Source organism: Rhamphochromis sp. 'chilingali', assembly GCF_963969265.1.
Source record: "Rhamphochromis sp. 'chilingali' genome assembly, chromosome: 21".
NCBI lineage: Eukaryota > Metazoa > Chordata > Actinopteri > Cichliformes > Cichlidae > Rhamphochromis > Rhamphochromis sp. 'chilingali'.
This window is the reverse complement of record NC_137949.1, coordinates 22,697,876-22,724,923: the sequence shown is the minus strand read 5'-3', so window position 1 is coordinate 22,724,923 and position 27,048 is coordinate 22,697,876. Positions and strand designations below refer to the sequence as shown.

The window sequence follows — 27,048 nt, the reverse complement described above, 5'->3', positions numbered from 1 at the left end:
GGAAGAACCTGGATATAAGAAAGTATTTTTCAAAGAAACCTGTAAGTCACTTAAACTCAAGTTCACTCATAAAATGTGTCCGTCATGTTAAGGTTCAAAAATTGAGGAAGGAGAGTACAAACCACCCATGGTCCAGAAGGTCTTGGTCAAACAATGATTTTAATGACTACACACGTGTGGGAAGACAACTCCATACGCAGACAGCAAGTAGTCTTCGACTTAATCAATAACGTTACAGGCTATGCTAGGCTTTGGCCCACATCAGTCTAAAACTGTATGTAACCATGAATGACGTGTTTTGGAAACTAACTGCACAAAAGGCAGCACTATTAGTTCTCTCAGTCTCAGAGCAGCATTTCTAATTTTGATTGGAACTGTCAGAGAAATCAGCAGCCTTGAGCAAGCCAGGATATTAGTTTACAGAGGCTGTTAAAATTATATGTCTAACGTTAAAATGTTGGTGACACAATAATTTCATCCTAATGGCACTGACGTATTCATAGGGTTAATTTTTGAGACAATATATTATGAGCTAGTCATGATTTTACAAATATTCCACCTTGTAGTGCAGTTTGCACAAATTGTTTTAAAAATGCACTCAGCCTACAAACATTACAGATGAGTCAAGATCTGCACAAATTGACAGAATAGGCTGATGATTTGGTGCTATGATTAACTAGTATTTATTATCATGACAATTGTTAGGCTGCTGATGTAAACTGATTCAATATGGTATGTTTGACAAAGAATCTGAATTGACATGTCTCACTTTTTATATGGCACGAATCAATGTGTTATTTTATCAGGTGGCAATATGTCCTAGTGCAGTCAGAGGGGAAGAGCCAGGGCCAAAGGTGAGGCACATCAAGCACAGAATAATAATTGTAATCTGAGGATAAAACGCAGGTACTGAGGCCAAAAGAAGCTTCAGTGCTCTCAGAAGACTAACATGGCTAAGGGTTAACAGTGACTCAAATGAGATTAAACAATGCTGCTGTATGTCGACCAGGAGAGACTGGACAGTATAGATGTAAAACCAATATGCCAGCAGTTTCTCAGTTAACGAGAGGAGAAGGCATGTGTTTGGCTCCTTCACATAGAGGACGTTGAGTTGTTGTGTGGGACATGTAGTCCATGTCTGTTGCTGTAACAGTAGTTCATGTTTAGAATAAAACATCCCAGCTCACTGACTTGATCGGGGCAGTAGTGCCTAAAGTGTTGCATAATTTTGCCGAGAGATCTTTTACTTTGTGGTAATCTTAGATGAGTAGTTTTATGGACAAAAAACAGCAGGTCACTGAGTGTTCCCTTAGTGCTAATGTATAAGAAATGTTGGTGTAGTATAACTGAAGTAATGTTGTTGAGTCCTTAAAGTCATATTCTTTAATTGTCATGACTGTATTTTAAGCTATTTTTATTTTAGCATGATACCTGATTTATACGGAATATGACTGAAGTAAACTAAAGTCTAAAATACTTAGTCATTTGTTTAATAGTAATTTAACATTATATAATTCACATATAAAACTATGAATTGTAATTTTAAATGGTTTAAAAACATGCAGAATAGCATATGTAGGCAAGTATATTTCTCCTTTTTTATCAAGAAGCAAAGACAAAAAGGACAAAAATAAGAAACAGGGCAGGGTTCAGTGGTTGAATCATCCGTCCCCACCAATGCCAAAACCAAATCTACGCCCTTGCATTTACCACAGTAACAACCACTTAATATCCATATCAACAGAAATCACCTCAAAGAAAAGGCTGCCAGTAGATGGCAGGCTGCCTCTACCGAATGTGCACTTTCTGTTTTATCCCTGAATAAAATCAGAGGAAGTGGGGGACCAACTGCTAGCTTTGGCACGTACAAATTCCAAAACACTTAGAAAGTTTGCTTCCTTTTTGGCTTGCCTCATAGAGCCATGGTTGCATAAACCAATGAGTTATAACAATAGATTTGGAATCAACCCATATTCTAGCTACTGCTGTAGAACTGCAAGGGAAGTAAAACATTTTTTATTCCTTTAGTTATATTTAGGAGCATGTCTCTTGTAGTTAACTTATGCCACATACTGTCAACTTACACCACTAACAGAGTAGCTAACCGTAGGTTAGTTGGTAATACTTAGAGTAGTCATAAAAACCAAAGTTGGATAAAAGTAAGGTTGTCGTGAAATAAGCTGACCATTATTGTAAATATGAATAGATGTGGTCAGTTGTACTTCTAAAAAAAATACATACATTTGCCCAAAAATTGAGCACTCCAGTTTTAAACAGTTTAGGTGAGTGGGTTCGAGGTTTGGTATTCTCGTAATATAGCTATCCACCCCCAGTATATTATGTAGTGGTTTATTTTTTAATGATAGACTAAATATTCCAATATGTTATTTTGTGCATAAAAGGAAAAAGATTAATTTATTATATAACTTTGTACACAAATTATAATGGTGCATTTTTTTTTCCAATAGAAAAGTCTGTATCTGGTAAATAGATGCTGAAAGAACAACAAATTTCATCATGCTTGCTTTAACATTGTTTTTCTTCCAAAACGTCAAATTTTTCGGTATGCAAGTGGTGCTACTCGCTGCAGGACAGGATATTTGGATGATTAGGGGTCAATGAATGATGAAGGCAGTGCAGGACACTGGTGACCAACCCTGAATTAACAAGCAGGGGAACATGAATGGCATCTTATTTTTGTGTAGTGGACATTTTAAAAATGTGCTCCAATTATTATGTATTGTCATCCATGTATAAAATATGCTGTGAAAAAGGGTCCTCTACACGCCTATGCAAATTTAATGTATTTCTGTGTATTGTTCTGAGTCAGAAAAACAGGATCTCACCATCGGCATAATCCCAGCACACATTTCCCCATTACCAATATCATCCGTGCACCATGATCAGTCACGCATCAGCATCCTGAATTTGTATTTTCTGAGAAATATGTTCAGAGCCTGCAAATCTGTGAGCAGTCTCTTGTGTCTCGCTTGTGCTGTGTGCCCAAACACTTGTGTTATTTCTAGAGTACGGCTGAATAATCTGGTAGAGCAGCCACATGGATCATTTTATTACAGATGAAAGAACTTAGACAGTTTTTCAACTCTCAGTGTTGCCACAGTGATCTTATGGACCTACAGTGGAGTTTGTGGTCTGAATATTACCTCTTAAATGTGAAAGTTCAATAATGAGAACTGAAATAGTGAAATAAACCAGTAGTACAATTTTAGTTCTTTATGTTCGTTACTTTAAATAGCAAGAATTAAATAAGTCATTTTAGAGACAGTATGCTGACAGTACTTACTTTAGGGTCTGCTTTTATTGCACAACAATGGCTACTTTTAAACTCTGTGATGTAAAGTGCCATCTAACCGGTCTTTCCGAAAATTGAAAAACCAGATATACAACTCAAATTTGGCCTGGTGCCAACTGCCTGTTTGCTTTCATTTTCATTCATATGTGCCACCTGAGTGGTAAAGCTTGCAATACGATCCTTGTATTGTGCAACCCAAAAGAAACCACCATTTTTGGATTTATTTCTAATGCTTTTGGCTTATTTGCAAACAATATAGATTATTTTTAATTAGTATTATTACTATTATTTGCCTGTTTGCAAGCCATCTTACTCGGAATTTTCAGATGTTCAGATGTCCATGAGTATTTCCATTCCATTTTCCTGAAGCTCCATATTACAGAACAGAGCTTTACTTTTTAAACGTGTGTGTTCTATTTGCATATGTATTTCACTTTACTTCTTAACTGGCTTACAAACAAAAAGCGATGTCCTACATTTGTTAAGAAACTATAATAATAATACTAATATCAATTGCTGTTATTTAAACTGTTATAAATTAGTTGTCTCATAATCTGTGCACCATAGCTCAAGAATATCTCACGAATGGAATAAAGTCTTTTTGATTCAGAACAGTGTAAAACAGAGACACTGAGTTTTGTGTTCATAGCTGTTACAAAACTGGGTTGTTTCAAGATGGGCATGATAAACTCGCTCATCAGGTATTTTTGGTTAGCAGCAATGTATGACACTACCTGGCATCAAAACCTTGAAGAAAAGACGGGGACACTAAGCTGTAGAACATTTTTTTTTAAATAATTAATTGAATTGAATTGATATTGAATTGATTGAATTGAATTGATATACCTTTATTAGTCCCACAAGGGGAAATTTCATAAGGCTGCCGACCTATTGCACGCAATGGCGGCACCATCTTACCCTCCGACCAATACATACATTACACAAAACATCACATGGGGAAGACAGGTCAGTGAGGTATAACAATGGAAAATGCACCACATGAGGAAAGATAGGGAGAAAAAAAAAAAAAACTCCCCCCAGACTGAGCTCCAGCAGGGAGATCAGTTTGAGAACAGGAAAAAAAACACCTCTGCACATAGCGCATGAATAAACTCTTAATACACCAAAGAAACACATGACAAGCAACAGGGGTGGGTAAAGGGTGAGAGACAGCCGAATTAGACAGTACATCCGGGCCTGCGTGCGCTGGTCTCCTTGATCTACCGTCAGCATCAGAAGGGAATAAGCATCGAAGGCGTTTGGAAAGGGAGGGGAGATGAGTGTGTGCATATCAGTGTATATGTATGTGTGTGCGTGTCCAGAGTACTTCCCTGCTAGGCGAAATAAACAGTCTTCCAGCCAACCCAGGTGGCCTTCCATGGAATGGGAAGGAACCAGTGGCGGAGCGGGGGGGGGGGGTGGCTTACTGGGCTTAAGCCCGGGTTGTTTTTTCAGAAGCCCGGGGTCTTTTGGAGTGTAATTTTTTCATAGTTACATGCCTGGCTGACAACTGTATAAAGCAAAAAACTACACACACTATTCGAATCACATAGTGCACACTGTGGGAATTTACGACTGTGCGTAAATCCCCCCTAATATTGGTATGATCCGAGCTCAGGCAGTAAGCGGGGCGGGGCAGCTGCTGCCTACGAGTGCGCTGTTGGAGAAACGGAGCTAGGCAGACAGAGGAGAACTGAAGTTTGACCAGGTACCAAAGCAAATCATTCATACTGTACAAATAATGTGAATATGACTGTGTATCATGAAAGATTGATATCAAACTGATAGGTGGGAATCACCATACATCCCACGATACGATATTATCACAATACTTAACGCACGATACGATATTATTGCAATTTTTTAAAATATTTTGCAATATTCAGATTCTGTACATAAAGGTAAAGTTTATCAATATTCATTTTATCTAATAACAAAGTCTCACACTCAGTCTTTCTCTCATTTCAGTCAGTTTTATTGTTTTTTTTTTTGTTTTTGTTTTGTTTTTTTGTTTTTTTTCCGCCTGTCCCATTTGGTTCTTTAGCCATCTTTAGTCAGTTTTATTGTTGACAAACTGAACGGTTTGTATTACAGTCTAGTCCAACTTAACTGAATGCAACCATCTGGCACAATTATAACTATTCTGAACTATGCAATTTATGAAAACTATGCAGCCCGTTCAGCAACTGAAGAATTTGAAAGTAAATTAAAACAAAATATAATTTTACATTAAATAAAAAAAGTTTTAAACTTAATTAAAATAAAACATGTCTTAAATGAAAATAAGTAAACTCTGAAGTCAGAGCATGTTCCAGTCCACAAAAACTTTTTTGTAACAAAATATCGATTTCTGCTGTCCCTGTATCGATACATTATTAGAAAACAAAATATCACGATACTACACGGTATCGATTCCCCCCCCCCCACCCCTACAAACTGATCACTTCACCCATATTACGTTACTTGCTCTTCAAGTGAATCAACAAATGGCGAAATGAAAAGCCGAACAACAACAATGCTCTTTCTTTAGAGAGTCTTAGCTTACATGTGTGTTTATTTCATATTTTCAGTTGTTTCCCTCCACGGCTAAATAAATCAGTTTCAGTAATTTATGATATACAAGAATGGACATAAGGGGCTTCTTTCAAAGAAAAAACTCAGGTAGTCTATATATTATGCTTTGTATGTTGTTCAGTATATTTCTATGCAAAACAAGAGGAACTTCAATACACAGCAGTATATTCACAATTTAAACCACATATTTACATACACTTATGGAAAAACCAAGAACATTTTTTTACTGTACAACATCAATTTAGAGTGAACTTGTTTTGTTTTGGATAAATAAATATTGAAATATATTTTGAATTAGTTAAATGTCAGAATAAAGAGAAACAGAGCTTTCTATTTTTTATCACTTTCATTAAATTTAGGAGTACATGTACACTAAGTTTATTGTTAATTAATAAGAAAACTCCAGACGATTCCATTCTGAGCTGAAGAAGCTTCTGATAGGTTAGTAGAGTCCATGTGAGCAAATTGGTGGCACACCTGTGGACGCATATAAGGCAAAACACAGAGCCTGTTTCTTTGACATGGGAAAATCAAGAGATGTCAACCAAAACACCAGGAAAAGAATTGTGGAGCTCCATAAGTGTGGCTCAAGTTTGAATACAATTTGGTGCCATTTACAATTAAGAAATACAGATAGTTTCTCTCTTTACTCTTAAAGTTAACAAATATGTTTTTTATATTTATCAATCTAAAAAAAATAAACATTTAGTCTGATTTGATGTTACAATTAAAAAAGTGTTTGTGTTTTGATCTGAAGAGTGTGTAAATATCTGGTTTCAACTGTATATTTGATGATTGTCAGCACAAAGAGGGAGAGAGAGGAACAGAGAGGGAGATGGAGAATGAGGACAGAACAGAGAGGGAACAAGAGCAGGTGAGACACACATGTTAGTCAAATGGTTGTTTACCAAAAGTATCACCGTATCATAGGTCCTCATGTATCTCGTACCTAGTGTTTCTTTTTAGGTCTACTATTTTTCAAATTCTACATTTATTAAGTTATGCAGGCTTGTTTGCAAAACAAGGCTAAATAATTATATAAACTTTTCTCAATCTAAATAGTCTACTTTGGTAGAATTAAAAAATAAGTGTAGTGCAGGTCTATGATGATTTTTAGTGCTACTATCATCTAGTTCTGATTCTGGTTCTGTCTTGGTTAAGTCCTCAGTAGTCCTGATTTTGAACTGATGTAGTCCTGTTTTAATTCAGGATCAGTTCTGGGTCTGGTTGAATTGGGGTTTAGTCCCTGTGTCTTGATACAGCCCCGATTTTGTTCTGCCTTGCTGCTTAATTAAAAAACTAGTTTAAGGTGTCCTGCATATGTGATATATATTTTTCCCTATATGAAGTCATTCTTTTTTTGAACAAAACTCAAGCAGAGCCTATTAATCTTTCAGTCGTTTCTAACCCCCCCCCCCCCCCCCCCAAAAAAAAATAAATAAAAAAAATCTCATATGCATACTACCCTTTAGGGCTAAGCCCCAGGTGTTTCAAATGTCTGGCTCCGCCTCTGGAAGGAACAGACTAAACACAGTCGTTATCAGGGTGTTGGGTTTTAGAGAACAGACTGTGAGAGAATGTTCCAGGGAAAAGTAATACAAAAAAACACGAGACTAGGCAAGGACATAAGAGGCTAAGCAGGGAAGCTAAGGGAGAGGAGAAGAGGAGAAAAGTGCGACCACCTTCATCAAGAGCAAGAGCAGAATGCTGAATCCATCGCCATAAAAACTGTTCGCTTCACAAGGTACAACAACGTATTTCCTTCCCCCTCACATTTCAGGATTTGGTTTGTTCCACGAGCTGACACTGAGCCCTCTGCGAGATAAAGACGAAAAGTAGGTGGAAATTAAATTCATAGTGAAAGAAACTGCTCGATTTTCCTAGTATTAGTTAGCTTACTTCATTTCTAACAGAAGATTATGTGTTTGTATTTTTTTAAGCCAATTTGTAATTCGTCCATGTACACCCTGTACATATGAACACTAAATAACCGATCTGTCGACCAGGTGCTTCTTCCTCAGGCTTAGCTGTCCGACTCTCCCCATACAGACATTCCCGACCCTGAACCAGTGACACTGATATGTGAAGGAAGTTAATTCTTTCATGTCAACAATGTGTATAATTGCAGGCAGCCCTGTGGGATTTTTTTTCTACCTGGTGTTTTGTAATAACACATCATGATTATAACCAACATAAACAGAGTACTTCTGGAGAAATGTGCATTGCTCTGTGTATATATTGTACACTGGCTATAACTGTTGTGGGTGGGGAAAACTAGTGAGCTAAAACAGATGAAAAACCCTTTGAGTTCCACTAGGTTTTCTTTGAAATTGATATCCAAGGAATTATTTATGTTATATTTGCTAATATTTTGTATCATAAATAAAGGTAATTAAGCACAAAATGTTTTTACACCATTTTATAAATTACATTTATCTTTCCTTAAATCCAAAAAAAGCTCACAAATATAGTATTTGTATTTGGCGTACCAATCAATGTAATAATAATAATAATCATAATAATACCACTACAATATTCTAATGTAAAAAAATAAATTAAAAAAAAGACTTATCTAAGCAGTGTACTGATCCATGTCTCCACAGTGTTATATTTTTAGGTTTGGCATGGTTTCCAACATTAAAGTGGTAATGGCGCCATAACCTGCAGACTTGAGCAGATATTTTTCAGTTGCATGAGTCAAACAGAAAAAGGTGTAGACATAGTTTTTCTGTTTAACTGGTCTCAGTATAACTAGCTTTTCTTGAAACTCTTGCTAGGTTAGAAAAAGACAAAAAGACTATGCAACCTTTGGTTTTCAACAGTGCCCAACCCTACAAAACCATTGTTTGTCTTCCCTGATTGAATTGCTCTTTGGAATTGCATTCCTTGTCTTCAGCCAGGAGTTAGAGCTCGCGTGTGAGGTTGAGGGAGATATGGCACTGTAAACAATTCAACCAGAAACTTGGCCTGAACGTTTCCAGTAATGTTAACCTATAACTTTCTTCCACCTGCTGCATGTGGAAAATTGATCCAGCTCTGCTTTGCACCTAAAAGTGACAAAACTAAGACATTTTCATTATTATCATCACTGCTTAAACAACACTTCTCTCTCTCCGACCAGAAATACCAATTTATGTCATGTATTCACACTCATAGGTGTAAGCGTGTCTTTCATTGCATTTATGTTATGTGTTCATATTAATGCTGAGTATATTCATATATTGAATTGATATACCTTTATTAGTCCCACAAGGGTAAGCTGCTTCTTCATTGCATATGTATTTTATAATCAGGTTTAATTCATGTCTCTTTGCACTGAGCTGTGGATTCAAACTATCTCACTTCTGATTATTTCCAAAAATAATTTAACATGTAACAATTTGTGTATGTGTTTTTTATTCATTCATTTAATTATTAGTTTGTGTTTTTCCTTCTCTCTCTCTTTTTTTTTTTTTTTTAAATTTACCTTTCTGTTATGATGCTCGGGGCATTTCTAAACCTCCACCAGTTCAGCCCCCATTTTCAAGCCAATTCCCCACACGCTGTCACTCTAACTCGTCTGGGCTTGACCTCTCACTGGTCCTTGTCCTTGTTCCTGTGTGACCTTCAAATCTCCATCTCTCTGTTTCTTCTCTCTTGATCTTTTCAGTCTTTTTTTGTAGGTTAACTCCCAGCATGGCAAATATCACGTCCAGTGCCTTCAAACAGTCATGTCACTGATTAAGTCTCCAGCTCGTAATTCAAAGCTCATGTTCCATCAGTGGTATTCATACATGCTGCTGGACCCTTCAGTGTTATAGGTCAGTTGCACTGTCTTTTGCCTGCTGTTATTTCTTCAAGTACACGGTGTTCTGTCTGTCTTCTGTCTTCATCAGGAGATTGACTGTCCTTTAAGCTTCTTCTCAGGATAAGGACAGAATGAAAGGTCAAGCTGTAAAAATTTTAAGCCAAAGGCTGGCCTGTTTGTCATCCCAATTCTGTTAATCTATCATTTTGCCGCTGTACTCATGTTTTGAGGTTGAGTAAGTCCATGGGCACCTGTATTAACACACTAAAACACTTATTTAATATCATTTTCATTACTATTTCTTAAGACATTCATTCTCTTCCTCCACCTAGATTTTAACAAGTCTCTCTCTCTCTCTGGTTCCACACTACACAGTTCCTTTTATGGGCATGCAAAGTTGTTCACTTCCTGCCAGACACACACACTGCACCACACACCCTCATATTTTTATCTGTTTCTCTCTTTTCCTGTTTCTCAAGGGCGTAGATTTGGTTTTGGCATTGGTGGGGACGGATGATTCAGCCACCGAACCCTGCCCCGTTTCTTTTTTTTTTTTTTTTTTTTTTGTCTTTGCTTCTTGATAAAAAAAAAAAAGAGAGAGAGAGAAACATACTTGCTTACATATGCTATTCTACATGCTTTTAAACCATTTAAAATTACAATTCATAGTTTTATATGTGAATTATATAATGTTATATTACTATTAAACAAATGACTAAGTATTTTAGACTTTAGTTTACTTCAGCCATAATCCATATAAATCAGGTTTCATACAAGAATAAAAACAGCTGAGGCTTCCGCTTCCGGCCGATGAAGTAAGTAGCAGCGAAAGGCAGCTCCGCTAAGATTTTTGATTATCCAAACCTCCTGGGACACATATTGACTTTGATTTGGACCAAGATTCAACTGTACAAACTCCTCCTGACCAAAGCGAGTCATGAAGAGTAGTCAGAAATACACGCAAAAAACTTTGTCGTCAGCTTCTGCTACATCTGGCGGCGAAGAGCCACAACACGACATGGCGGACGAGAACTCGCCAATCTCCGTGAGGATCCTTCGGAGCGAATTGCAAGCCTACCGAGACGGTATGATGAACGATATTAAGACGCAGATAGATAATATGCATGAAAACTTACGTGAGGACATTTCCTCGCTAAGAGAAGAAGCTAAAGCAGACACCAATAAGCTTCGACATGAGCTATCACAGAAAATAGAGGCACTGCACGAAACTCATGCAGAAACAACAAGTATACAGAAGGACATGGAGCGGGCCCTCTGCGACACTACAGACGGGTTAACAGCCTTGGAGAAAGATCACGAAACCCTAAAGAAAGATTACAACAAGCTACACGACAAATGCCTGGATTTAGAAAATAGAAGCCGCAGAAACAATCTGCGTGTGGTGGGCATTAATGAGGACGCAGAGGGGGGAAACCCCAGCCGTTTCATGGCAGAATTTTTCTCAGAAGTGCTCGGGAAAGAAAATGATGATTCGCTTATCATGATAGACCGAGCCCACAGAACCCTCGCCCCGAAACCACGGACAGGGGAGCGCCCAAGAGCCATGATAGTCTGCCTGCACTACTACACCGACAGAGAGAAGATTTTACGATTGTCCAGGGAAAAAGGCCGCCTCTTCTACAAAGGATCACCTGTACACATCTTCCCGGACATGAATCCTGAGGTCAGCAAACTTCGAGCGTCATTCAACCCCGTGAAAGGGAAACTACGGAATGCTGGCGTCCCGTACAGTCTGTACTACCCCGCCAAGCTGACTATAACGGTGAACAACGCTAAGCACTCATTCACAGATCCGCGCGAAGCAGAGAAGTTCGTCAGTACCCACGTCCAGAGCCCAGCCACATCTACCGCTTAGCCACATCTTTACAAACATGACCCAGGAGGGAATAGCATATAATAATAGACAATCTTAAGGAGTTTAGTGGTGAATCTGATGTCTACAGCCTGTAAAAAGCTGGACAAAAATTGTTTTTCTTTTCTTTTCTTTTCTTTGCAAATGAAGAAAGGGTTCCGGTTTGAGTTCATGAGGTTGTTCTTTAGTTTGGTTCAAGAAAGTTGTGAATTTCAGAGGATCACTTTTAGAAAGCTCAGAGTAAGATCCATCAACCACTCAGTAACAGTTAATAACTATTGGTACCTCTACTGAGAGAGCACCACAAAATCTTGTCAACTTTGTAACATGGAACTGTAAGGGACTCAGGGGACCAGTGAAACGAGGAAACATTTTAGCTCACTTAAAAAAAGTAAACGCGGATATAATCTTTTTGCAAGAAACGCATCTAAAAGTACACGATCACAACAGATTACGATGCAAATGGATAGAACAAATATTTCACTCTACGTTTAATGCTGGAAGCAGAGGCACAGCCATACTGATCAAAAAATCAGTACCATTTACAGCAGCAAAAATACTACCAGACACTCAGGGTAGGTATGTTATTGTAACTGGCAAACTTTATGGTCATTTAGTTATGTTAGTGAATATTTACGCTCCGAATGTGGATGATGAGCAATTTATACGGTCGATAATATCAAAGCTTCCGGATATCGATACTCATCAATTAATCATAGGAGGTGATTTTAACTTTGTGTTAAATACTAACCTTGATAGATCATCGAGTAAACCTGCCAAAATATCTAAATCGGCAAAAGCCGTCCAGGAATTTATGGGAAACTATGGAATAATTGATCCGTGGAGAGTTCAGAATCCTAATGTGCGACAATATTCATTCTATTCTCCGGTCCACCAGACATATACCAGGATAGACTTTTTTTTTTTATTCGATTCTAAATTTCTACCATCAGTAAAGCACTGTGAATATGGCACAATAATGTTGTCGGATCACAGCCCCCTCCTTTTGCAACTAGCCCTCGGGTTCAATTACACAACAAAGATATGGAGATTTGATAATAGTTTATTATCAAATAAACAGGGGGTAGAAGACATTAAGAACCAAATTGATTTCTACCTGTCAATTAACAACACTCCAGATATTACCAAGTCTACCTTGTGGGAAGCAATAAAAGCGTACATTCGGGGGCAGTTAATGTCGCGGAAGAGTCTAATGAATAAACAACGAAGAGAAGAAGAGAGACGTATAAAAGACAAGATACAGGAAGTAGATAGACAACACACAGCGTGGACAAGAAGAAACTGTCCCTGCAAGCTGATTTAGAATTGATGTATACCGCAAGAACAGTCAAGCTTCTAACCAGGGCAAAATATAAATATTATGAACAGGGGGAAAGGATGGGTAAAGTTCTAGCACAACAAATCAAGAGACAAGCAGCAACAAGATTGATCACAGAAATTCGCACCATTACGGGACAAATAACGAGGGACCCAAAGGAGATAAATAGTATATTCAGAAGTTTCTATGTAGACTTATACGCCTCGGAATCAAAAAAAGAACCCCGCACTATTTGAGATGTTCTTTAACAAGTTTAGTGTACCTGTGATCAACCCAGATAAAGTAGAACAACTCGAAAAATCCATAACTATACAAGAGATACAGCAAGCAATAGATAATTTACAGAACTCCAAAGCTCCGGTTCCAGACGGTTATACTTCGGAATTTTACAAGGCCTTTAAAGACCATATCTCACCCCTGTTACTAGAAGTATATAATGAGGCACTGGACAAAAAAGCTCTACTGCCGACTTTATATCAGGCAAGCATCTCTTTGATCTATAAAAAAGAAAAAGATCCTTTAGACCCGGCTTCATATAGACCGATCAGCTTAATTAATGTAGATAATAAGATACTTGCAAAGATTTTGGCAACACGCCTGAAAACTGTTCTGCCAACAATTATATCTCAGGACCAAACAGGGTTCATTAAAGACAGGCAGCTGTTTTTTGATATTAGAAGACTTTTAAACATTATCTATACGCAAAACAAGCATAATCCTAATCCTGAAATTTTGCTTTCTTTGGACGCGGAGAAGGCCTTCGACAGGGTCGAGTGGGATTATCTCTTCTCGACCCTGTCGAGGTTCGGATTTGGCCCTAAATTTATTTCTCTGGTTAAACTACTATACATCCAACCAAAAGTGTCAGTACAAACAAATAATGTCCACTCCAACTATTTCGATCTGAATCGTTCAACAAGACAAGGCTGTCCTCTTTCACCTCTGCTTTTCGCGTTGGCTATTGAACCTTTAGCTCTTCTACTGCGCTCAACAGACGAATATACAGGGATCAGAAGGGGAAAAGCAGAAAATAAAGTCTCGCTTTATGCAGATGATTTACTACTGTATATTTCTAACCCTGCAAAATCAGTCCCAGTCATCATGGAGATTTTGCAGAATTTTGGAGAAGTGTCAGGATACAAATTGAATTTATCTAAAAGTGTGCTATTCCCAGTCAACTCTAAAGCAATAGGTAACCCAAGTTGTTTCAATACCTTGCCATTTCGGGTTTCTAATCAGTTCCAATATCTTGGAATAAATATCACTCAGGATTATTATGGTTTATTTAAACACAATCTCTCTAAACTATATGATGAAACCAAAAATAACATAGACAAATGGATTAATCTACCAATTTCACTAGCAGGGAGGATAAACATTGTTAGAATGAATATTCTTCCCAAATTCTTATTTTTATTTCAGTGTATCCCTATTGTGATTAATAAAGCCTTTTTTAATAAATTAGACTCCTTAATATCCTATTTCATATGGAACAGAAAGAATCCAAGGATCAAGAAAAGCTACCTACAGAGACCGACATGTCAGGGAGGGATGGGGTTACCATGCTTCCGTCTGTATTATTGGTCATGTAATGTTCGTTCCATGTTGTTTTGGTTGCGGACTAAGGGGGCCGACTGGACAACGAGGGAGAATGAAGGCTGCTACCCCTCCTCATTAGAAGCTATGATCTATTCAGCTCTCCCTATCCCTAAACATGACTTTAAAAATCCTGTAGTCTCTCATACAATTAAAATCTGGACACAGATAAGGAAACATTTCGGGTGGAAGGAAGCTTCCATACTAACTCCACTCATGAATAACGCATCATTCACACCATCACTTTCAAACATTTCATTTCTCCAATGGAACCACAAGGGGCTGCACTCAATAAAGGATTTATTCATCAACAAGGTTTTTTCCCACATTCCGGCAACTGCAAGAAAAATTTGACTTGCACAGTAATGACTTTTTCAAATACTTACAGATCAGAAGCTTTGTAAGGAAGCTTTTTCCATCTTTTCCAGGTCGGCCCCCAGACTCTGCCTTAGATAACTTATTTCAGTTTGATCCACTCAAGAAAGGACTAATAACAAAAATTCACAACGCTTTGTCACAACTGGAGGGACCTGTCACACTTGACTATCTGAAAGAGGCCTGGCAGTGTGACCTTGGTACGAGAATTACAGACAATCAATGGACAAAAGCCCAGGAAAATGTACACTCTTCCTCTGTTTGCATTAGTCATGGACTCTTACAGTTTAAAGTGCTACATAGACTCCATTTATCAAAGCTGATACTGTCAAAAATGTTCCCCAACGTAAACTCGTCGTGCGAAAGATGTAAACAGCAACCTGCTTCACTGGCGCATATGTTTTGGAATTGTCCCTGTATAACAACATATTGGAATAATGTCTTTCATATCTTGTCTAAAATTCTAAAAAAAACCACTTAAGCCAGACCCAATCTGTGCTTTATTTGGAGTGAAGCCGGTTGTTGTAGACCTATCAGCCACCCAAAATAATGTGATACGTTTTGTGACGCTGCTGGCACGCCGTTTGATTCTACTAAATTGGAAACAAAAGGTGCCTCCTACCACATCAGCGTTAATACAAGATGTATTGAGACACTTGCAGCTCGAAAGAATTAAACTCCTACTAAAGGGGAGGTTGGAGGAATTCCATTCAACCTGGCAACCTTTTATAGATTTCTTCAATACTGTACAGATATAAATGGTCACTCAGCCTCATTGTTAGTTCGATAAATAGCATCCTCTGTCCAACGTTATTTGTTGTTGCCTTTTTTTTTTCCTTTTTACTTTAATTTCTATTGTATATATGTAATCATTTCTATTTGAATCTTAGTTGCCTTTATGATAAAGAACACTGGAAAACCAAATAAAAAGATTTGAGAAAAAAAAAAGAATAAAAACAGCTTCAAATAGAGTCATGACAATAAAAGAATATGACTTTAAGGACTTAACAACAATACTTCAGTTACACCAACATCTCTGACACATTAGCACTAAGGGAACACTGAATGACCTGGTGGATTTTGTCCATAAAACTACTCATCTAAGATTACCACAAAGTAAAAGATCTCTCGGCAAAATTATGCAACATTTTAGGCACTACTGCCCCGATCAAGTCAGTGAGCTGGGATTTCTTATTCTAAACATGAACTACTGTTACAGCAACAGACACGGACTACTGGTGCCCCACACTACAACCAATGTCCACTATGTGAAGGAGCCAAACACATGCCTGCTCCTCTCGTTAACTGAGATAAACTGCTGACATATTTGTTTTACATCTATACTGTCCAGTCTCTCCTGGGTGACATATGGCAACACGTTATTCATAGTTACATACAATTTTAGACTGATGTGGGCCAACGCCTAAAACGAGTTTGCTGTTCTCATCGGCTTAGATATTTGAAGTTTACTCAGCTACATTCTCGCCTGAAAATATGTTAAATGTTTATTTTGCGACCCAGAAAGCGTAATAAGAGTAATACTAAAACTAAGTAGCTGCAGTAGTAGTAGCCATTGTTGGAAACTGGAATTGGCTGGGCCAATCTGGGATATGGTTTTTCAATTTTGTTGTCCGGGTGGAAAAACGGGAGAAATTCGGGAGAATGGTGGCTCCGGGAGATTATCGGGAGGGGCACTGAAATTCAGGATTCTCCCGGAAAAATCGGGAGGGTTGGCATGTATGCCCTAACATAGCCTGTAACGTTATTGTGACGGACACATTTCATGAGTGAACTTGACTTTAAGTGACTTACAGGTTTCTTTGAAAAATACTTTCTTATATCCAGGTTCTTCCTTTTTTGCTTCCGTCCTCCTCTCCTCCCTGCAGGTCCTCGCCGCTGCTAAAATTAAACAGAGCTCCCTGAAAGGCACAGCCAATCCCATTGGCCATATTTGTCACATGAGAACTCCAGTAGAGAAGTAATTTAACTCTTTCTGCACCGCTGGGTGAATGAGACGTAGACAGATCGTTTTTTTCTTTCTATTGGTTTTGTTTTTCTTTACTCGAAGAGATCAAATTATTGGTGGGGACAATTCAATAATCGCTGGATATTGGTGGGGACATGTCCCTTCCGTCCATGACAAATCTACGCCCTTGCTGTTTCTACAGCCTAATCGAACTCTTTTTTTGTATTTACAGTCTATAAACCCTCTGTAATTCTGCTAAATGTTGATATAAAAAGAATGCACTCTTATTACACGCACACACACTTAAATATACTAAGCTTTTTGCCTTTGCAAGCATTCAAATCAAAATCTTCAGCATGCTTAGCAGAGCTCTTTCAGACCTCAAGACAATTAACCGTTTGTTTTTTCCCACACATATCACCATTCTTTAGCTCAGTTTTTTAGCATCCTTCACACAATACATCAGCATTTTACAGGCTTCCCTGAACTTCGTCGTCCCACACACACACTTTTCTCTCAGACTTCCTCTGTTCACCCACTCTGCTATGAACCCACGTAGTGTTATTATTACTTATTTATTTTCTACAAATCACACAGAATCACTCAAATCCACTACCCACAACGTTCACACACTTAGAATCACCCAAAACATGCTTGTGATAGACTATTTTCGTCAAACCTGCTGTTTAGAATCAGAAAGAGGAAGTAGACCGCACCCTGTTAAGTGCATATACGACCTCAAACTGAAAGAAAAACAATTAAAACCTCTAATAAATTTTCACATTACACACCAGCAGGTTCAGCGATGTTCACAACAATATATTTATAGAATCACCAAAGATTAAAGGATTTCACAACATGCACACTTTCATTTCAACACACTCTCAGCATGCTTTCAGCCTTTAAATCACTGTTAAATTGCAAAGTTCTTTGAAATGCCAAAAATACTTATTTTATATTACAAAGACATCTTATAATTTTACAACAAACATACGGATCCCTGACATACTCAACACAAGAACCAAACCAATTTTGACAAATTTAACAAGCGTCCAACGCTAGGTCCAACCTTTTTGTGATCAATTAACCAGTATCAGTTCCAAACTGTGCCTGGCCCAATTTCTAAACACCCTATTTGAATTTTTTAAAGCGTCCAATGCCCGAGGTCCAACCTCTGCTGCCCAAAAAAGTGCAGATACCGTTCTAAACAGCAAAGTGATCCAATCACTGGCTATTTTAAACCAAGGCCCCAAGTCTTGGCAGGTGCCACCTGGAGTAATCCTCCTAGAGGGTCTTTTTACACGTCTGTAAAAAGCGGGAGGTCTCCACCTCTGAGCTTGTGCACTTCTTAGAAGTCCCAGACTTCCGTTCTACAGTAATTTTATTATACTTTGAAACAACAACCAAAAGTCCACCAGAACTATTTGACCGATGCAGGTCCAACCTTATGATCAATAGGGACTCAAACCCATAAAAATTTATTAATTTAAATTTATTAATTTCCAGAGCTATCACTGACTCCACACACCAAGTTTTACCACGATCAGACCAAAATTCAAATTTGGGCCCACGTGGATTTTGGCATTGCAATGTCTGATTGGTTGAAGTGACGTGAACGTGGCATCATTACTTTGATTCTATTGGCTAAAACGATTAAAAAGAGGTGTCAATCATGCAAATTGACCAAAAGAAACCAAAGTTACAGCCCTCGGAGTTTAAAGGGCCAGAGACCAATTAAACGCTTCATGCGCACTGCAGAAAAGGGCCATTACCATGTAAATGTGTGGTTAATTCTTCAAAAATGTATTTTTTTAAAAAGAGCATTTTTAGGCCTGTTAATAAAATGTATTAATTTTTGCTCTTTAATACCTAAAAAATTCATGGTGTCCAATTATGTGCCAAAATTGGACATTTTTGTACAACATCTGGATATTCATGTATTGACAGGGCTGTAATTTTTCACTGTTTCACTTTAGAAACAGTAGAAACAAATCTTTGCACAGATGATGTTTATATGTTGGTTACTGAAATCCTGGAACCAAATGTGATCTGAGGCATATTTTTAAAAGGTTTATATGCTAAAAATTAAAAAAAAATATTAGGCGAGGATAAAATATACATTTTCTATGTTCCAGTCTCAGTAACTTTGACACAGTAATATCTGCTTCAATATTTACACCTCTGATGAAATCTCACAAGTGTTAGCTTTATTTTGATACCAAGATTGTATGGACAGAGTTTGTAATTGCAGAGAAATAATCAATTAAATTTGGGCATTACGTTTTCGAGCAGGAAGCTCAGAAACCCCCTTGGGGCTTAAGAGGTTAAAAATATATATTTAAATCCCAACAGTTGTTTCAAGATGGGCATGATAAACTCACTCATCAGGAAGGTATTTTTGGTAGCAGCAATGTATGACACTACCTGGCATCAAAACCTTGGAGAAAAGACGTGGACACTAAGCTGTAGAACTTTTTTTTTTTTAAATAATTAATCCATCGGCATAAAAACTGTTTGCTTCACGAGGTACAACAACTTATTTCCTTCCCCCTCACATTTCATGATTTGGTTTGGTCCACGAGCTGACACTGAGCCCTCTGCGAGAGGTAGGTGGAAATTAATTCAACTCATAGTGAAAGAAACTGCTCGATTTTCCTAGTATTAGTTAGCTTACTTCATTTCTAACAGAAGATTATGTGTTTGTATTTTTTTAAGCCAATTTGTAATTTGTCCATGTACACCCTGTACATATGAACACTAAATAACCGATCTGCCGACCTGGGGCCCGTTCTTCGTACGTCGCTTACTACATCCAAGATCAAATGACACATCCAAGATCAAATCATCGCGCTAACCGTGAGCTCGCTAATCCGGTTCCCCGAACACACCTGCTGTTGACGATTAGTACAGCTGGACGCAGTAATGTGACATCACTGGGTGTCGTAAAAGGGGCCACGCATCGATAGTAGAAACATTGATCGGCAACCCTCTGATTGGTCGGCGAAAATGTCGACGGAGCGCGCTCGGCTCGGTATTTTTCGGCAGCAGAGCAAGAACTCTTGAGTGAGGGATTTCAGGAGTTTCAGAGTTTAATCAGAACGCAAGGGAACACTGCAAAGGCTGCAAAAGCAAGGAGCGAGGGCTGGCAGAAAGTTGCTGACAAATCAAACTCGTAAGTAATTTAATAATAACAATAATAATGGAGTGGATTGATATAGCGCTTTTCAAGGCACCCAAAGCGCTTTACAATGCCACTATTCAGTCACTCTCACATTCACACACTGGTGGAGGCAGCTACAGTTGTAGCCACAGCTGCCCTGGGGCAGACTGACAGAAGCCAGGCTGCCATATCGCGCCATCGGCCCCTCTGGCCAACACCAGTAGGCGGTAGGGTAGATTTATTATATTACACTATATTATCCAATATTATATTACATTATATTATAATATGTTATATTTTATCCTCTTTCACATTAGAGCCACGACAGGACCCACTAGAACATGGGAACAGGTAAAAGTGAAATATAAGAATATCCTACAGAATGGTAATATTTATCACTTATATTGCTTTTAGTCTCTTGGAAAGAGACCCTGGAATAATCTGTTTGTTTATAACAGCAACCAAGAAAAGGGCAGAGGAAAAAAAGACAGGTGGTGGTCCTGCACCCCCTCGTCAACAAGTTGGTTAAGTGAATAATACCCTCACGGGAAAATCGATATCTCTCTATGAGCACACTGTCGCGCTGAGCTAAAGGATCCTGTCTATCCCGCAATATACGCTGAATTCTGAGGACTCTCCTTATCAATCTTGCACCTTCCGCAATGGGTGGCTCGCGTATACGGACAGGACATGGCTGCGACAGGCTTCCCAAATCCACCTTCGCTTTTATAGCCGTGGTCTCTCATCTTGATTACACGAAGTAATTTACAATTGCTACTCTGAAATATGAATTAAATCTGTAATAATCACATACATGTAATAGAATGTTAATAGTACATTTCCCTTTTTTAGGAAATGACCTGTGTGAAATCAATAAATGGATCAGGTGCTGCATTGTCTTTAGTTACATTGATGTTATTTATTTATGGTGAAACAGTGGTGGAATATCGCTGTTGCTTTCGTATGATGACGCGGACATACCTGCGTGGCCGCGATCTAATCCTGTTTACATAAAGTAAACCTGCTCCCGAGCAGGTTTACGCTTACGGCTCTGTTGCTATGACAGCAAGTCCCGGATGAGCTTCGGGGAACCGACTGATCCAGGATCACGCGAAATCGTCAACAATCTAATCCGGCTAACCTACTTAGCGAGGTACGAAGAACGGGCCCCTGGTGCTTCTTCCTCAGGCTTAGCTGTCCGACTCTCCAGTGTGTGTGTGAATGGGTGGATTACTGAATATGTAAAGAGCTTTGGGGTTCTTAGGGACTGGTAAAGCGCTATACGAATACAGGCCATTTACCATTTTTAGTTAACATACTTGTTTTGATTTAGCCATATCAAATATGTATTATGTAATAGGCAAGCATGTACTATCCTGGATTTGTTTATGTTTTGCACTTTTACAGATAACATAACATCTTGGTTTAAATCAATTCTGACAAGTTTAAGTTACTGGTTAATCTGAGGTCACAGGAAGAGACCAGGTGAACAAGGGGGGAGAATCCTAATTTAACAAAGCTGATTTTAGAGTGTTTATGAAGAAATGAATGTATCGTTGTAATATGTATTGATTACACAGCATAGCTTTTATTGCTTAGAAGGAGTAGCAGTATAGAATTGAGTAGGGAAATGTTTGCCTTACCTACCTAATGGAATAGTCCAGGGGTGAGATTGTTTGGTTAAGTGGACTATTTAAGCAGACGAATGCAGGTGTTTGAGGAGAAAGGAGCAGGTCAGTGTAGCTGAATGCATGTGAGCTTATTTGCTGTTGATTTAAGTTCAGTTATGTTTATTTGAACTGAGTTAACTATGGAGTTGAGTTTCTTATTTCTTTTTGTCAATATTGTTTGGTCACAAAAATGGTAAATAAATCGCTCACTACACTGGACAGGATCTGTCTCCTGCCCTTCTTTAGCCACTTAGGTCAAGTTCTACCACAGGGTCCCTTGATTTTGTAAAGGAGCGTCTAGTATGGGTTGTCTACAGAAAACTGAAGGGGGATTCAAAATGGAAGTTAAAGTGAATCTTATTGATATTTTGTGCTGCAAAAGAACTCAATAAGTCAAACAATATCAGGTCATATTCCATTTTCTTAAACTAACTTGTTTAATAGGATTTACGTTTTTTCTTTCTTTCTTCAAGGACACTCTTTAGCTCTATAATGTTGTGGTTTACATGTTTTGTAAAAAAGTTAACTTTTGTGTAAAAATCTGCCAAATCAATTATATGGTGAACTTGCAAATAAAGAAATGGGTATCTTGATGCATGCTCAATCATCCAGGTAAGTATATCCCAAAAGGTTGATTCTGTTGATCTGGACGTAGTGCTTTCAGTGGGAGAATCGTCACTCATCCAAGTGACTTCTTTAGTCTCAGCTGACTGCAGGTTTCCCCAACCTTATAAACAGTACATTTGCACAATGACTGAAACTAGTCCACTGAATGAACAATAAGCTGTGAGGTCAGTTCCTTGATCATTAATATGCAAATTGTCATGACCATTGATCAACTAGCACTAATCAAAGCCCATTGATTAATGACCATTCAGTGGGCTGTGCTGGTCAAATGAGTGCCAGTGATACATTGGGCAATAATTTTTACCATCTGGTTTAGTGTTATTTAACCATCTGTGGTAAAATTGTTGTACTACACTGGTATGCCGTTGGTGAGAATGCTCTCAATAGTACAGTGGTTGACATTGACTAGTATCCTGGGACACAGGTGAGCTTTCTAAAGGCCTTTTTTAATGGGAGAACAATCAGGCAGAATTCAGTTATTACATAAAATGAGCCTGGAGTTTGGGTCTTACATCTATCAAGAATATTTCAGTAAAGACACCTGTAGAGGTTAAGCCTACGCTTGAAGCCACTGAGGTGTTTGTTATCACTTCCTGTTCCTGCTCAAACACAGTGGTGTTTCTGAGGAGCTTATTTGCTTAGCAAATTAAAAACTTTTAAATACATTCTTTTTTCATAGTACAATCTTCTCGTGCTTCATCCGAAGCACACTTTCTGTTATGCTGCAATAGGCTTCCGGGGATTCCCATAATGCATTGAGTTTTTCCTTTCCAGTCACCTTTCTCACTCACTATGTGTTAATAGACCTCTCTGCATTGAATCATATCTGTTATTAATCTCTGTCTCTCTTCCACAGCATGTCTTTATCCTGTTTTCCTTCTCTCACCCCAACCCGTCGCAGCAGATGGCCCCGCCCCTCCCTGAGCCTGGTTCTGCCAGAGGTTTCTTCCTGTTAAAAGGGAGTTTTTCCTTCCCACTGTCGCCAAAGTGCTTGATCATAGGGGGTCATATGATTGTTGGGCTTTTCTCTGCATCTACTGTACAATATAAAGCGCCTTGAGGCGACTTTTGTTGTGATTTGGCGCTATATAAATAAAATTGAATTGAATTGAATTAACGGGGGTGACGCGATTTCACTGGTATGCATGAATTAATTAAACAGTCCAATAACTCCAGCAGTACTTATCTTGTCCTTTTGGTCTTTATTCCAACATCATTTTAACATAACAGCGCAGTGGTCATAAACTGTGTGCCTTCTTACGATTAACAACACACCTGATGCTGATTATGTGCGTCTACCTTAAATACCTTTACATGAACCAACCATACGAAAACAAAAAAAGGTGACCTTTAGCGGCAACATAAGGTATTAACCCAAAAATGGCTCCTACAACATCAAAGTGGCTACTTAAATGAAATATAAAGTTTGAAAACAGGTTTGTTGATGTTCCACAAACATCGCAGCAAGAAAATTTCTAAGGAATTTTTACATTTCTCTTTGTAATTGTGATTCTACACCTTCTCCTCAGGTTGGAAATTAGCTTCATCTGCGCTGGCTGGATGGATGCAGCAAAATCTCTCAAAAAGAAGCTGGCTCTCCCCTTGATTGTTGCATTAATCTTCATTCTTCTATTCAATGTGAATATGCCAAACAACAACAACAAATCCATCCCAAAACCATCTGGGCCTGCGGGTGTTTGCTCCTTGGGAGTATCTGAGCAGACCATCACCCCGCTCAAAAATACCAAGCACTTACTGGTGTCAGCATACGTGGACCAGAGAGTGAAGGATTTGGATATACGCATCATTGGCATATTTAAGAGAGACTCCATACAGCCCCTTCACTGCGTTTTTTGCTGCACAAATGTTTTAAGTAAAACCACTCCAGCAACAATTTTACAACATTCTGATCACTTTGGTTTTCCCTTCGCCACTACGGACGTCATGTGTCAGATTCCTCAGAACTGCAAAGCTACACGTGTCACTCTCTTGACTACACCAGACAAAGAAAGTGCATCTGACTCTACCTGGCTTCCTATAAGAAACCAAAAGAGCGACAGGCAAAAGGAAGAAAACATGAAGTTTGACTTCACAGTCTGCATCTCTAATCTGTTTGGCGACTACAACAATGTGCTTCAGTTTGCAGAGACTCTGGAAATGTACAGGTGAGTACAGTAACAGCACTACAAGCTACAGAGTGAAACCTATGCAGCAAAACCTCTGTGTAACGGTTGCTGTTAATTGTAAAGCTCCTGGATTTCTTCAGTGGTGTTTCTACTTCTGTATTCAAGAGCGGAGGATAACGTTGGCTTGACTTCAGAGTCTTTGACATTCTCACCAAAGTGAATATTTCCAGTATTAGAAGTTTTGAAATGTAGCAGGTGCTGATAGATATTTAAATGTGCATCTGCACATGTAAGTGTGGAGCATAGACTGTATAAAAACGATGGAGTTTTCCCCACCCATGTTTTTTTTTTCTTTTTCTTTTTGTGCTGCCAGCATTAATCTCGTTAAAATGACGTTAACGCCATACCCACATTAATGGGGCAAATCTCCATTAGCCAGTTAACGTGGCTCACCCCGTGCGTGGGGCTGCATGGTGTCAACGTGTTAGCGTGGTTAGCTTGTTAACACGTTAGCGCTGTCCAGGCTCTCCTGACTAATGGAGATTTGCCCCATTAATGTGGGTATGGCGTTAACGTCATTTTAACGAGATTAACGCTGACAGCACAACTTTCTTTATTTTTGTTTTCGGGTTTTTTTGTTTGTCTTTTTTATCCAAATGTGGCCACATTTGACTGAGGCCACACAAAACATCCTAACCCCTAAATCTACCAGTATCTAAACCATCCATAAAGGAGGGTTTAGATACTGTATCATGTATCAGGATATAGACTTCCTTATAATGTTGTGTAAATGTTTTCCTTTCGAAGCTGGCCCCTAAACCTAACTGGCTTTTCTGTGGCTTTAAAGTCAAATGTCGTCTCAAACAAAAAATCTCTGCATTTCCAGTTATTTGTTATATGTATACTTCTTAACTCCTCTGTGTAATATGAATGCATTTTTGTAAGCTAAATGCAATAAATAACAAAGGCATGAGCAAACTAATGAAATATATAAATGTAAGCCTTTAAACCTGTTACTTTGTCCCAGGTTGCTGGGTGTGAACAGAGTGGTGATCTATAACACCAGCTGTGGTCCAGAGCTCGACCGCCTGTTGCAGAATTATAGCCAGGAGGGCTTTGTGGAAATGGTTCCTTGGCCCATTGACAAGCATCTGAATCCATCTCGTGGCTGGCTTCACTCAGAGCACGGAGGAGACGTGCACTACTTTGGCCAGCTGACCACACTTAATGAGTGCATTTACAGATCAATGGAGCGTTCCCGCTACGTCCTGTTAAATGACATTGATGAGATTATAATGCCATACCAGCACAAAGATCTGATGTCTTTGATGAACACGCTCCAAAATCAGAATCCAAATGTAACATTTTTTTCTAAGCATTTCTAAATTTATTTTCAAATGTCCTTCCTGCACCTGTCAAACCTAAACTGTTCTTCTACAGACAGGAGTATTTCTCATTGAGAACCACACCTATCCCAAGAAGACTTTTAATCAAAATAAATGGGGACCCCTGCCTCAATGGAATGGGGTGCCAGGCTTTGATATTATGGTGCATATCTACAGAGAGGAGCCTAACAGAAATATTTACCATCCACACAAGTTAATAGTTCAGCCAAGGTGAGACAAATGGTTGAGTGTTCGGCACTAGCATTCATTTAACCCTGAGGCATTGTGTGATTGTCCATGTATTTATGCACCTACAGAGCAGTGCAGCAGACCTCAGTGCATGATGTGCTTATGATGTCTGCAACAAAGTTCAAGGTTCCACCAGACGTCTGTCGGATCATTCACTCGCCAATCAGGACTCCGACCGATCCACCACTTGATCGGCTTCATGTGGACACCCGACTGTGGGACTTTAAAGACAAACTGCTCCCCAATGTGATCAAGGTGCTGCGGAGAGCAGAACTGCTGAGATCAGAGACGCAAAACTGATAGATGATGGACAGAAACGCAAATACTGAAGTTTTAGGAGAAAAAAGCTGGTCAACAAAACACAGGCTGACCTACAGGGGTGGCATGTGCCAGCCTGAAATAATGTCTTTCCATCCCAAGTCCACTCTATTTTTGCTTATCACAATGCTGCATATTAAAATTAGCCATCATTAACACTCTGAGTCTGGCTACAAGTAACATTAAATATAAGTTCTAAAACTGAATATATTGCATAGCATTACCTCCCTGCATCACTAAAAAAAATGTTTCAGCCCATAAAGCAAACGGTTTTATTTCTTGTTGTCAGTAGCGACCAATGCTTATGATTGTGCCAGAGCACACAATCATAAGCATTTCAACACATTGGCTATTTTCCGATTTCAACACAGGTGGTTGATTGCTCCACTCTAGAACTGGAATGAAGGCGAGTGTTATTAACCCTCTGGGTTGACGGACAGCCACACCTTCAAATCACATGACCAATTTAAGCTGATATAGCTACAAGCTGCAGTCACGCATCTTCTAGCATCAGGGTCTCTATTTCGGCTTGTGTTGAAAGTCCAGACTTCAAACTATATGTCAGTTTTTATATTTTATTGATAAGCCACAATGACCGGAGTTATGATAAGAAAAAAAATTAATTAAATTTAAAAAAAAAAAGATGCGATGGATGGATGGATGGATGGATGGATGGATGGATGGATGGAT

The 27,048-nt window shown here is 38.7% G+C and overlaps 1 protein-coding gene and 1 long non-coding RNA gene across 2 annotated transcripts; both read left to right on the top strand.

Annotated features, from left to right (window-relative positions):
* Positions 1-824: 824 nt before the first annotated feature.
* LOC308389352 (uncharacterized protein) lies at positions 825-27,043 on the top strand. Its single transcript, XM_080870722.1, has 6 exons — positions 825-854; positions 6,690-6,761; positions 23,810-24,445; positions 25,434-25,764; positions 25,847-26,022; positions 26,109-27,043. The coding sequence occupies exons 2-6, from the start codon at positions 6,730-6,732 to the stop codon at positions 26,338-26,340; spliced, it is 1,407 nt and encodes a 468-aa protein (XP_080726848.1). The 5' UTR covers positions 825-854; positions 6,690-6,729; the 3' UTR covers positions 26,341-27,043.
* LOC308389354 lies at positions 16,027-20,577 on the top strand. Its single transcript, XR_013970256.1, has 3 exons — positions 16,027-19,995; positions 20,301-20,334; positions 20,442-20,577. It is a non-coding gene; the product is annotated as an uncharacterized lncRNA (long non-coding RNA).
* Positions 27,044-27,048: the final 5 nt, after the last annotated feature.